Here is a 14,366-nt window from a genome sequence, read left to right as displayed (position 1 = left end):
CACCTATGCAGGATATACACACACACAAGCGCTGCATTGTATATACTGCATGCAGCCTACACGCGCACACTTGGAGAGATTCCCGCAAGGTGCTTCATGCTGCGCAGTTTGATAAACCCGGGCACGGTGCACCGCTTCTCTGCCGAATGGAAGCGATTTATACGCACACACAAATGTACATATGGATCATTGCATATATCTTCTTGGTTCTTTCGGTAAAGTCACGTAGAAGGGAAGTAATAAAATAATAAAAATAAAACATAATTATTTCATTTTATTATGTTTTATTTTTATTATTTTAGTACTTCCCTTCTACGTGACTTTACCGAAAGAACCAAGAAGATGAATCCCTGCAGTCACGAAAGCTTTAAATCGAAACATTGCATATATCTATTGCAAGGTGTATAGTGTGTGTGTGTCTGTCTACTGGGTGAATTGCAGGAGGCGCACACCACGCCTGGTCTGTGTTGATTTGAGAAATGCGAAGGGATACAAACTTCCATGGTGGCAAACAGTATAGCGAGTTGCACAAATATACTGAACGTGTAACTATATTACCGTGTACAGAGTGAACAAGGCGATGTTTAGCGTGTGTGTGTATCGCAATCATTGCACAGCTCGCAATCATTGCACAGCACACATTCGAATATCACAGACTCGGCGATTAATCATAACCGGGTTGTATATTGCAGTACTGTACTCTATACATTATACTAGACACACCTATATCACATCACATGTCGATTGTAAGCTTACCCGTATAACATAAAGGGTTTTGTTTGTTGGCAGCAGTGGTGCAGGACCACAAATAACAACAAACTCTACACATTCGTCATTCAATAACACTAACCTATAGGCGAAACAACACACAAAATAGGCGACGTTTCGGGCAACGACCCTTCATTTTCGCACACTTTTATACATTAACAAAAAAACACATCGTGTACGTGCAGACATACAAACCACACGTGTGTGTGTGCTATGTAGTAGTGGCATAAACACACAGACAGACAACACACACCTTGGCTATCTTGGAGGAGAACGCAGCAGTGAGGCAAGCCATACGTGGGAAGAGAGCCCACGGCCGCACCGAAACACGGGGGAGTCGCTGCTGCTGCTGCTGCTCTCAGCGACAACGACAGCCAGCAATGACACAGCCTCTAACAACAATGAATAGAGAGAGAGAGTGTGTGTGGGAGGAGAGAGAATTAAATGATGATGGCATCTGCTGACCGGCTCGGATGCAGCAGCAGGGCAGGTGGCAGCACAATGCGCGTTTAGCCGGCAGCAGGAGCAGACGATGATGCTGCTGCTGGTGGTGGTGCTGCCCGCATCACGTGGCCACGCAGCGACTACCCCCCCCCCCCATTCAGTGCTCGGGACAGAAGTTGGTTGTGCTGCTGTTGTTGTTGATGGTGGTGGTGGTAAACAACCCAAGCAAAAAGCTTACACGGATTCCGAGTAGTTCATTGGTGGGAAGTGGTGGTGGTGGGTGGGGAATTCGTGACAAATATCAAATAGTGTACGGAGTGAAAAATGAACGCGTGTTGATTAACATAAGCTGCATTCGTTAACATAGAGAAGATCCATATTTTGTGTTTATTGTCGATGTCTCCTTCTGTTATCTCACCAGGATGTTATACATTCACATTGGGAGGGTGGAGGGGTGGTGGGCCGTGGAGTGCGCACATTTTTTAATGATTCGAGCCCCCCACCAATGGGGTTATCCACAACCCCACTAACGGTGGTGGTTTTGGTGGTGGTGGTGGTGGTAAAGTTGTGAACTCCCCAAGCGAGTATAACTCGCCACAGTTCGGGAAGCGTGTGGAGATCATTAAAGAGCGCGTGAGAAGTGGTGATTGAGAGCGATTGTGCGTGTCAGAGAAGTTGCATCTGGTCTGGGGCTTATTATCTTAGGTTTTTTCGGTAAAATCACATAGGTAAAATTTTAAAATTAATTAAAGTAAAATAAAATTCACGACGTTGAATTTTCATTTTTTACTTACGTGACTTTACCGAAAAACCCTAAGAATATGAATCCTTGCAGTCACGAAAGCTTCAAATCTAGAATTGGTCTGGGGCTCGTGCAAACGGTGTGAATGTGATTGACGATGATAACGGCGTGAAATCATTGATGAAAGCGTGAACGCTGTTCAGGGAATTGATGCCGGTGTGAAGTCAGGGTTATGTTATGAACGTGTAAGTGACGGTGTATATGATAGCAGACGTAACGATGAGTGGATGCTGCTGATATATTAAGGTGGTGCTAGTAGCAGATAGCATCTTCTCGTTGTGCTTGCGTGGATTTTTCTCCGGGTCCTCTGGTTTTCCACATTTAGAAACAAGCGTTTAGATTATATTTGGCTGCTATACATTTCCACGTGATAAGCCACTTCTTCTTGGTTCTTTCGGTAAAGTCACGTAGAAGGGAAATAATAAAATAATAAAATTAAACATTATACAATTATTATCACAGGTCTGTTCTTCACCTGAGGACGGCTGCTTGCGTTGTGGCCGAAACGTCGTGAGAATTGTATTTTATTGTTTTATTTTTATTATTTTATTATTTCCCTTCTTCGTGACTTTACCGAAAGAACCAAGAAGATGAATCCCTGCAGTCACGAAAGCTTTAAATCGAAATATAAGCCACTTCGTTGAGCTATCATTTGTGAAATCCATATCGCTTGAGCTATATAGCTCAATAGGCCTTCCCTAGTAAAATATATGTATTACAAAAAATTAAGTTCAGGAGATAGGAGAACAGATGTAGAGTTGTGAGTTGGTGAGTGCCATTGTTCTTGATGTGATTAAGAGAGCGCCTCCCGTGGTGATGGTCGTCAGTCGGACTAAGATGCACCCCCCCCTCCCCAAACACGTGTCAATAAAGTTGTACAAATGTGGTCACACGAGCACCTACCGGATTCTAAGAAGGTAACCGCGAAATTTTGGTGTAAAAATACCGGGTGAAAATTCTGCTTCGTAAGGGGCCGTCCATAAATGACGTCACGCGATTTTGGACGATTTTTTACCACCCCCCCTTCGTCACACGGCGCCACAAAAAGTCAACCCCCCCCCCTCAAATATGACGTCACAAAGCACTGCCCCCCCCCCAAAAAAAAAAATTCTTCAAATCGTTTGCAACTATTGTCATTGTAGTGCGTATTTAATGTGGCGCTGCACTCTGATGTTGTAGGAGAAAACATTTATTTAAAAAGTCTATTTAATTAAGTAGAACGTGTTGTCTATATTTATTTAAAGTTGCGAATTTTGATGTGACGTCACATTTCTCACCCCCCCCCCCCTCGTCACACATCGTCACAAATGTCTGACCCCCCCCCCCCCCCAGTTACGTGACGTCATTTATGGACGGCCCCGAACCCGTAGAATATGGTATAATAGCTGTTTGTCGTCGCTACGTGACACTTTGTCTACTATACAGCGCAGTGTGACTCCAAACCAACAACACACACACATACACTGCACACCTTCATGTTTTCCCGACGTCAGGAGATAAAGGCACAGCCCCTGCAAGTGCTTGCTCGCGTAGCAGTTTGGGAAAGGTGCAGGACCTCCGGAGCAACGACTCGAGCTCTCCCACGCTGGAACACGTGGGAGTTACCCACACATCACCCCCACCGCACGCGGGCCTGCCGATGGACCTTGATTGTGCCCGTGTATGCGGTACTGCTGGTAGACAGAGGTGGGAGGTGGGGTCATTTAAGGCACTTTCAGCATTGTTTAAAAAGCCGCATCGGGAAGCATCAAGTAAATTGTAGGTTACATTTTCTATTCAAGACGAGACAGACACGCACTGTAGGCTCGTCAGAAGGCAATAGTAGTGTCATATGTACAGCATTTTATGTATCCACTGCTGGATTAAATCCTACCCATCCCTTTCGTTATGGAGTTTATTTGAACATACTTCGCCGTGCTGGTCAGTGCGGGTTGGTGAAGTGGGAGCCCAGGACGGGGTCACATATCACTCGCCATGGCTGGGAATCGAACTTAGGTCGTTAGGTTCATGGTGCAGAGCGCTAACTACTGCGCCACCGCTCCACCCGAAATTATCAAATCGAATACGTAAACATAATTTTTTTACATTTAGAACAATAGGAATCTAGCGATCCAAGGAGACCACTTTTGGGTGACTCATCTGAAAATGAGCGCGGGTGAAAGGATCAAGCTTATTCTCAGTTAAGCAGAGCTAACATGATGCAGTGATGCACAGGTAACCGGACGAGTGGAGTCTAGTGCAAGATGAAAGAGGAAGAATCGGTACACTGTGATTCTGGGTAAAGGACATCACTTAAAAGTGTAACTGTCACACTTCTTCAACGGAGCACTGCCTTTGCTGCGGCAAAGAAGCGCTGTGTGCCTTCTCGAGCTGAGTAGCTGTGCTCGATAGGGAGACTAATAGCAGTCCGGCCTGGTGAAGTATGGTAAACGTAACAATCCCTTGCTCCAAATGAAAATCCTACCCCCAAAAAGCGTGACAATTGCCAACCTCCACTACTGCAGTCCATTAATTCTATATTTGAAGCTTTCTTGACTGCAAAGATTCATACTCTTAGGTTTTTTCGGTAAAGTCACGTAGGTAAAAAATTAAAATAAAATTAATAAAAGTAAAATAAAAAATCACGACGTTTCGGAGGCAACACAAGCTTCCGTCTTCAGGTGGAACCGTCAGCACGATTGCTGTTTCAAGTAACTGCAGTCCATGTGTGAGCACAGGTGGCACCCCTTGCAGAGGTGGCGTGTACTCGCATCGTTCGCCCAAGGTACCAGCGGAACCCCTGCTGTCTTGCTACGTGACAGACCAATTGTCTGGGATGGCCTTGACTGAATCTGTCCTGTTGTTTTTGAGACGGGACGGGCGGTCCTTGGGCGAGATCTCATGAATAGTGCATGAAGTGTCCTTGCCTTCTGATCGGGCCATCTGGCGGCCTCTGATGAAGATTGAATGACGCCCGTTCTGCGTTCCTCTGCCTGGCTCTCTTTTCCCCCCCTTCAGACGCTTGCAAAACAACGCTCGCCCCCACAACCCTCTCACCCTGAACAAGACACACACATCTCCCTCCAGTCTCCATTCATCTCTCCAAAAGCGGCATCTGCTGCCGTCTCAGCCTCCTCCCCCAGCTCTATGTTTGTTTTTGTTTTAATAGAATTCACCACATGATTAGTCCCTCCGGCATTTTAAACCTAACTTCCTGTGCACATTTTAAGGACGCTATCGGTGAATTAAATATCTGAGTCAATTGTCTGTATACCACTGATAATTACCCTGTTACCACTATTCAAAACTATTTTTTTTTCAGGTAGGGCCCACTGAGCTATATAGCTCTTTTTCAGAAGCGACCTGGCCACAAATGACAGCTCAACGAAGTGGCTTATCACGTGGAAATCTATTGCAGCCAAATACTACAAACGCATGTGTCCAAATGTGTAGGTAAAAATCGTAGGATCCAGAGAAAAATAACACGCGACCACGGGGAGAGAAAGACATGCAAACTCCAAATATACAGGCGTCGTGGTCGGGATCGAACCCACGACCTCCTGTATTCTAGGCGAGGTAGTCAACATCTCACCACCGTCACGCCCCATTATTACCATGCTACCCACAGTGGTGCAATGGTTATCGCCGCTGGACTTTCACAAAATCCAGAGGTCGCCGGTTCAATCCTATCTCCTGGCAGGGAAGTTGAGACAATGGTGCAAGTTTCTCAAGTCCCCCCTGCCCCGTGCCTCTGTCCACCCAGCAGTGGACACGGCGACGCGATAGTTTGTCCACTGGCAGATCGCGTGTGGTGGGGTAAAGTGTGGGTGACTCCCGACTCTTTCACACATCTGAAGGAAGCAGCAGCAGCAGCAGCTAGCGGAAACAACAACAACAAACAACAACAAAAACCTCTTTGGCAAGCTGGCTGCTTCATCGTGGCGCTCGCGAGTAGCTCGACTTGACGATCGCTCTCTGCTGCTCAGCGGCAGAGTACTCCAAGGACTGGGCACCAGTCTGGAGTCGGTCGTCACACGGCAAAGAAGCTACTACCCTGGACGATGCGCTTCACCACAAGGCCGTAATTAGAATATATATATTCAAATATGCTCAAAATGTCCCCCCCAATATATTTCTATAAAATGTATTTCTGTTAATATGATTGTGCTTATGGTTGTAATTTATTAATCCCTAATCTCTGCCATTACATACAATGAAACAAGAAAAAGTAAAAAAAAACAAAGCAATGTAATACAATACACTATTAGACATTATTGTAAAAAATAAATAAAAAGTCCATCCTATTTGTTAGTGAATTTTTTGATATTTTAGGCAGGAAATGAGCTTTCAAATTTAGACATTTTTCGGGGGGGGGGGGGCAGACCCCCTGGAAGATTTGGTCCTCCCAAATGTTGACTCCATGGCTACGGCCTTGCTTCACCACCATCATCTCCAGAACCCTTCGGCCGAGCCCTCCTCACGACTTCCAGTCCTCAGCAACACTCCTTCGACGGGAAGTTGCAACTTGCCAGCTACTCGGAGACGGACGCCACCCCATGGCGTTGCTCGCGGTGCAAGCTTCATGGTGCACCATAAATGGCATCCACGGCACAACCCATGGCAGGAGATGCGGATACCTGGATGAGCAAATGGAAAATAAACAAGTTTAACACGTAGCAGGCTTTCGCGACCAATGTTATTCATAATAAAGGTTTTTGGGTTAGATCGCGTTATTTATAAATGTGTCGTAACCCTCCACCACCCGACACAGCTAATTAGTGAGGGGTTTGTCGCATACATAAAACACCAATTAGTTGACTACTTCTGCCGACCGGTGTGTTGGAGAGTAAATCCACAACATTTACAAATATAACCGTCCACCACAGGACACAGAAAATGTACAATTGTAAATGTCGTGGATTTACTCTCCAACACACCGGTGGGCTGAAGTAGTCAACTAATTGGTGTATTGTTTACGTGACAAACCCCTTACTAATTGGTTGTGTCGGGTGGTGGAGGGTTACGACGCATTTATATTTTTGGTTCTTTCGGTAAAGTCACGTAGAAGGAAAATAATAAAAAATAAAACATAATAAAATAATTCTCACGACGTTTCGGCCACAACGCAAACATCCGTCTTCAGGTGGAGAACAGGTATGTCGAGAAGGCAGAGTTTAATCGAAATTTGACGCATTTATACTTACGCGATCCAACCCAAAAACCTTTATTATTGAAAATAAAGAAAGAAAAGCTCTCCATCGGTGTGCTGCTGTGGTCATCCAGAACGGACCGCACGGAATATTAACGACGCGATGTCCGATCCGCAAATGCGAAGGCGACATGACAGCTCCCCACGCGGCCATCTTGGGCTTGACCACGTGCACGTGACATCGTAGACGTGGCTCTGGCATCTACATCGGCCGTACAGCATGGGGGGCAAAGGGTGCCTTGCCCCCCCCACAACCACCACCTCCCGTTGCCAAAGCTGCAAGTTGAACCCCCTTGACAACCACCATGAGAATATGCTTTCAACAACAGTGTAAAAGAACAACATTTATTTTGCAAAGACGGAGCGCCCCTACAGCGCTAAATGTTCGAGACCGTGAGCGTAACGACGATGTGATGAGACAAGAGGAGCCGAGATGGACAATAGCCCCTAGTCGAGGGTGCGAGCGTGCGAGACAAATCAAATGTCGGGGGTCCCACCTGACCCATTGCCGTACCCCCCTTGAGCCGATCAAATGCGGCGTTACTCCGCCACTGAGAAAGACGCAAATCGCCAAGCCCGAGCCTGCCCGCTCGCTCCACACGAGCACCTCCGACATCCACCCCCTTTGCCGCGCGACATTCGATTCATTCTCGACGTGCCAGGCGGAGACCGGCCTGACGGACAGGAACGGCGGGCAACCTTTTGCGCACCAAACCGGTTCCTTATCGCAGATCCTCCAGCGGGTTCAAAACCCACCCTGGCTTCAACCTGCCACGCCACGCTTGACCAGGTGCCGGCTCTCTCTCTCTCTCTCGCTTCCAGCCAGCCTCCACCCGCCTGGGGGGTTGACTCAATGACAGGCAGCCGTGGTGCTGTAACAAAGAAACGTCGCGCGTGTTGCGGTTATTGTTGGTGACCGTCCACGGACCCAACAGAGTTCGTTGTGGCGGGTGTCACGAGAACTCGCACGCGGGCAGCCGATCACGCTGTCGCAAAGGCTCGGCGATGAGAGGCACCTGGCCGAGTGAAAACCCTCTCCCGAGACGTCTCCGCCGGCGTGGAAGAGTAGGCCAAACACCCCGTAGAGCTCCCCTCTTGGGGGAGGCGTTTTCTACCGGCAGTGGCGAAATCAGGCAATTGCAGGGCTGCACCTTTAAGTTGTATGAAAGCTGCCCTCTGCAGTAACTGGTGTTGTCATTACTGTACTGTACATGTGAGTGGCATAGATATGAACTTCACTTGATAGTACTGTCATTGTGTGTTTATTGACTGAATGCGCCTGGATGTACAGCAGTGACACAATCGTCTCGGGCACTGCTCTGTGAACCTGGTGGCCCGAGTTCTATTCGCGGCCACAGTGAACGCCAGCGGAGAGTCACTGACATCTGAGCTCGTATCGTCTCCCCCCTTCATGAACCTTAACTGACCAGTTTGGTGAGGTATGGTCAAACAACCCCACGTGACTGGCATGTTGTAGGGAGGCCTTCATTCAGCCAGGGCATTGGAAAAATATGGTTGCAAATTTGTATTATCTTATTTTTAGAATGTGAAAATCAATCTTGATGTGAAGCTTTCGTGACTGCAAAAATCCATACTCTTTGGTTCTTTCGGTAAAGTCACGGAGGTGAATTTTTCATTCAGACTCTGCCTTCTCGACAGACCTGTTCTCCACCTGAAGACGGCTGCTTGCGTTGTGGCCGAAACGTCGTGAGAATTATTTTGTTATGTTTTATTTGTATTACTTTATTACTTCCCTTTTACGTGACTTTACCGAAAGAACCAAGAAGATCACGTAGGTGACTTGGTTAATAGTCATGAGTAATCTAATGCTTTGAAGGCAAGGGTTGGTGAATAGTAGATGTTGGCTACGTACTGTTAGAATTTTTTTAACATACATACATTTAATATATTTATGCGTTCTAGCCCAAAAAAACCTTTATTATGGATATTGATCGCGAAAGCCTAAACCATACACACGTGCGAAGCTGCCCAGCCTGCAAGGCTACAAACTGGCTCAGGGATGGCAGTACAGCAAATGGGTTTGTGACCTGCCCGTGCGGGCGTTTGAGTGCCATCCCATCCTGTGCGTTTGTTTTCTTTCTACACTTTCGTTTTCTCCCTCGTAAAAACACACGCACAAAAGCACCCTCTTAAACTGAATTTAACTCTGCCAAACATAAATGAAAAACGAAAACAAATAAATTAAATCACGACGCTTCCGAAATGTCGTGATTTAATTTATTCATTTTATTTATTTATTATGTTATCTTTTTAACCTACGTGACTTTACCGAAAAAAACAAAGAGTATGGATCCTTGCAGTCACGAAAACTTCAAATCTAGAATCGCAGAACCCTCCTGAAAATAGCCAGATGAGATGGTGTGGCTACGCCTTACATACATATACTGTATAACATAACTATTATTTTTTTTTTAAAATAGCTTCGTACAAAAACATTTACCATTACCGCAGGGAAAGCACTTCATTGGAAATGTCACAAAAGGTTTTTGTTTTTTTACACAAACCGCTTGTGAACGGAAATTCAGACGTCGTAATTATCAGAACTGGAACGAACTTGAAGGGAAACCTGCAGCTGGGATATTCTCGACAATGAAGCTCCCAGAGGAACCACACACAATGGGATGGCAGGGCCCCCTTTGGCCAAACCTTTTATCCGTGTCCAGATCTAGTGGGGTCCCGGCAGACGAGGTGGTCTCTGCAGGGTCAGGGTGCTTTCTTCTCATCCAGGGGGCTTACCTGGCCTCTTGGGTCTGCCCCAGTGACACCTCTGGCTCGGTCAGTTGTCTCCAACGTTAGTTTGTATTACCGCCTACCCCCTTACGAGACATACAATTTATTCATCGCGCAGAGCCGGCGAAGGACAACTGCGCCAAACGTGTGCCGTCTTGTGACAGCATTTGCACAAACTGCTCGTGCTGCCATACACCGGCGTCTCGAACGATTTGTTTGAGCCACATATCACGGGGAGACAACCGCTCCTTTGAGAGTCGCAGTTTTCACTTGGAGCGTCAACTAAAGTGAGTTTGCGCATCAAGACGGGGCGACGGTGTCCACAAAGTGGCATCCATCTGCCTTACGAACTAAGCTCAGTCGCTCGGAAACATATCAACTAACCACGAAGCTCTATCAGTAATTTAGTTTTTTTTTTATTTAACAAGCTATGTTTGTTGTTATTTTTTCATACTGGGACATTCAATACAAATGCACGCATTTATTTTAATGGCATCTATTCAAATGTTCAATTTCAATTTGAACAGAAAGGTCACAGCTGGAGACAAAAGCCCCAGAGGAACGCTGTAAAGGTCTCGACCTCCACACCTCTGGAGGTCGTACCACGTGGTAAGCATTGGCCACGAAAAAAATCAACGCTCCTGTTAATTTTTACTCAAACGTGGCAATTTATTGCGTGAAATGTATCGCTTAAAATTATTCAATTAAAACATCGTTCATGCACATATCGTGTTCTCGATAATAATTATAAGAAGCTCAGGAAATGTTTAAATCATGCGCCCGAGCGTCAATAAAGTTATACAAAATCTGGGCACACGCCTTTCGGATTATAAGATTGTTTAAAAATACCGAGCGCGGGGAAGGCGTCTGATAATCCGGAGCATACCGCATTTACGTTGATTATTTAATGTTGTTATTGTATGTTTGTGTTGCTCACTTTCTTTCACGGTTGTTTTGAACCATCATTTGTCTCGGTCTCTCTCTGTCTCAGTGGGCTCTCACTCCCCCTTGTGGACTCAAGTTGTACTGCACTCCTGATTTTACCCACACTGCTGCCCTGCCCTGCCGTGCCAAATTTCACTCTAATATAAAGCCAAGGCTTCATTTCGCATGAGATTTTTTCCAGAACGACGCGAGGCTGGCTTGCAGTAGGGATTACCGGCGTAAGGCACTACCACTAGAGTGCACTCAGCCATAATAATCATACATTACTGTACCCTATGGTGTAGTGCACTCACAACTGCACATAGTTGATGAATCGCTGTGCAGATCGCTTCAAAGTAGTTTCTACTGTGAGCAACCGGTTGCGTAATAGGCAGCAACTCTAAGCGATTCAGTTGCATGCAACCAAAGTTGCACAGCTGGTGTGGACCCAGGTTAAGAGAGACTTGTGGACAGGGAGTTATGGCGGGGGAGGGTTTCTTTACAGCCTCGCCGTCTAAGTCGCTGATTGGGTCACACGAGTATTGATTGCAAGCAGCAAAATGTCAGGTGCACTTTGAAACGCGTATTATTGAATCCGTGGATTGACATAACAAACACATTTTGGGGGGGCAGGTTTCCATTCGATGGGGGGATGCTGCCCCGGTGTAGCGGTCGGCACAATGGATTTGCAAGCCGGAGGTCACCACTCTCCAGCCAGCAGTGTGAACAGGCTGCACCGCAGTTAGTCGATGCCGGGAGGGTCGCGTGTGGATGAGGTTAAATGTGGTCAAAAGATGCGCCTCGAGATGTGGTTCTTATGCAGCTTTCTCTCGTGCGGTGGTTCTTAAACTCCTGGGGGTGTCACGGCACCCACTGGGGGAGCGAGATGCCCTTTCTGTGGGTGCGAGACATGGCCACATTTTTGTTAGAAGGTAAATTATCGTAAGACAAATTAAGCAAGGACACGTAAGTACAACTACTTTGTTTCATCAAACCCTCTATGTATTTATTCACATTATGGTCGGCAGTGGCATAAAACGCGTGCCGACAAGGACACCCAATTGATTTTGATAACTAGTTACTACTGGCCAAGACTAATTAATTATAGAATCAAGATTAATGATATAATCTATGGAAATTGAGAGAAATAAAAAATAACTTTAACCGTTCGGATAGCTACAGAATTAGTGCTGCTTGGAAGCGAATCATCAAATAATGCATTGTTTAAATGCATGCCTATACAGGTCACCATACTTCAATAGGGATTACCGTTTAAAAATAACAAGCACGGCTATTTTAGTGCACACAATCGACAGAAGAGGTACAAGAACAATCGGCTTGCATAATGCGCATGCATAATGTTCGTTGATTACCTTAAAATAACCCAACCGGCAATGGATACCCATTGTCATTTATATGCATTCATTAATCCCCCCCCCCCCCACTTTGCTCAAGAAGGGCTCACAAGTGATGCCATCACATCTACCACTTTATTTAAGGAACGAAACAGGAGGATTTCTCCCCACAATCTGGCTGCCGCCTGAGTAAGCTAGTTGTAATTACTGGCGAAACGTCGTTCTCAGATTGTAAATGTTGTGGCTTGGCTCTCCAACACATCGGTGTGCTGTACTCGTAACGAATTGGCCACGTTCTGTTTACGTGACAAGCCTTACTAATTGGTTGTGTCGGGTGATGGCGGTTTAAACGACACAGTTATATATTTATGCGATCTAACCCCAAAAAAACCTGGATTATGGCTGTACCTTTTTATTTAACTTGTTTTACTGTAGACCCAAAGACATCCCACACCTATAGCCAAAGTGTAACTCTGCCATGCTATCTACACATTACCAAGCTGCAGCGTGTACACATTTTTGGCTATGTACGGTGCAAAATAAATTCATCGTCACTCCAAACATTTAACACGGATATCTAATGGTCTCGGTAATGATTCCGAGGTGGTTGTTGTTGGCAGCGTTGCTCAACTCGCCGGTTGACCTTGCCTCGTGTTGACCCTCGTGTGAAGGTTAAAAGGGAGGTCGTCTCACACACATTCTACCCGTGGTGGTGGTGGGATGCAATTAGCGCCACGGGGGCAGAGGCCACCCCAGACACTTGCAGAAGTGAACGCTGCCCTGCTGTTGTTTGTGCGACGGTACAAACGCCGATTGTCTCGGTTTCGCTTCGTACACATCTGAGGACGCATCGTGCTCGAGAGAGAAGCCGCGCACGCGTGAGTCTTCATCATCAGCCGCCGTGCTCAATCCACTGCTGCATGAAGGCCCCCTCCCCCTGTCGCCACATCTCACGCTCATACGATGTTGTAATCGCCCGCCCGGCGGCAGGCACGCAACATCGCACCTCGTGGCTTGAACATTCCCACCTCGAGGACGTCGCTACGACCATCAACCCGCGTCAGGATATCGGCAGGCCGGCCGATGGGCACGTCTCCTGGCATTGAACCGCGACAATTTAAAGACGCAAGCCACAGCGGTTGTGTTGCCACGCAACCCAAACGATATGGACCATATCGTAGACAACCACTGTAGCCTGCGCTCCTTTGATGGAGGAGGAACAGCAGAAACGACACCGACTACTCTGCTGAAGCCTTCTCGTGGCTACACGATATTTACCCAAGAATGTCGGTGTGTAACGCGCGTGACGTCACTCCGCGTCGAGCAGCCCCCCTCATTAATAATCATGAGCAGGTGACGTCCTCCACATGGACCCCCCCCCTCTCCATTCATAATAATTATCGGGTGACGTCACTCCAGATTAGGGGGGGGGGGGGCGAGGCGCCTCCTCCCCCCTCCTCGGCGTCAACTCACAGCCCTCACTACAAAGGCAGAACCCTCACGTCACGTGATCTCCGTAACGCTGTTGAGACATCAAAGTAAAAAGGACGTCATTATGAACAAGGAATTATAACCTGTAAATGAAATAAGTCTGTGTCACCGCGCCCTTACAAATTGCACACGAACTGATGTAATGAATATCACGTCGCGGTCTGCTTTTCGTTTGCAAGTTTCAGATTTACTGCAATCCACCCGTCCTTGGACGGGCAGAATGCTAGTTTGCAATAACGGAATAGCAGCAGGCAGGGTTATTCTTAGCGCGTGTCGCCTCTAAAGCAAATAAAGCGCAGCGACGCAAGGGGGCTGTGGCACGATAGGCAACAAAGATGCATGACATTTAAAAAAAATTGATATGTTCTATTCGTTTAAATATGTTTTTCTTATTCACGTTTGTAGTTGTATTTTGTTTCGCACGGCATAGATTTAGCGGTGTGATGAGGCTCGGTCGAACACTCCCCATGACCGACACGCTATATAGGGAAGCCTCCATCCAGCAGGCGATTGGCAAAGGGTTTGAGACATTGAATCTAGATTTGAAGTTTTCGTGACTGCAGCGATCCATACGGACCGCTTGAGTTGCGCCCGAAACGTCGAAATTTAATTTATTTTATATATTCGTGTATGGTTTGAGACA

General features: G+C 46.7%; 2 protein-coding genes across 3 annotated transcripts in view; one reads left to right on the top strand and one right to left on the bottom strand.

The window, feature by feature from the left end:
• ABCG4 (ATP binding cassette subfamily G member 4) overlaps nucleotides 1-1,355 on the bottom strand; it is a 99,459-nt gene extending 98,104 nt beyond the window's left edge. The window contains exons 1-2 of one of the 2 annotated variants that reach the window (XM_078870100.1): nucleotides 1,234-1,355; nucleotides 1,022-1,117 (exon numbers count right to left, since the gene is read on the bottom strand). In XM_078870100.1, the coding sequence (XP_078726226.1) occupies nucleotides 1,022-1,063 (42 nt within the window). In that variant the 5' untranslated portion in view covers nucleotides 1,064-1,117; nucleotides 1,234-1,355. The remainder of the gene's footprint in view (nucleotides 1-1,021; nucleotides 1,118-1,233) is intronic. The other variant, XM_078870101.1, reaches the window with a different exon arrangement.
• The window catches only part of LOC144942996 (beta-secretase 1-like), a 145,087-nt gene that overhangs the window by 128,422 nt on the left and 2,299 nt on the right, over nucleotides 1-14,366 (top strand). The window lies entirely within an intron of this gene.

This window comes from Lampetra fluviatilis, chromosome 29 (assembly GCF_964198595.1).
Source record: "Lampetra fluviatilis chromosome 29, kcLamFluv1.1, whole genome shotgun sequence".
In the NCBI taxonomy this organism is placed as follows: Eukaryota; Metazoa; Chordata; class Hyperoartia; order Petromyzontiformes; family Petromyzontidae; genus Lampetra; species Lampetra fluviatilis.
This window is presented reverse-complemented; position numbering and strand designations above follow the sequence as displayed.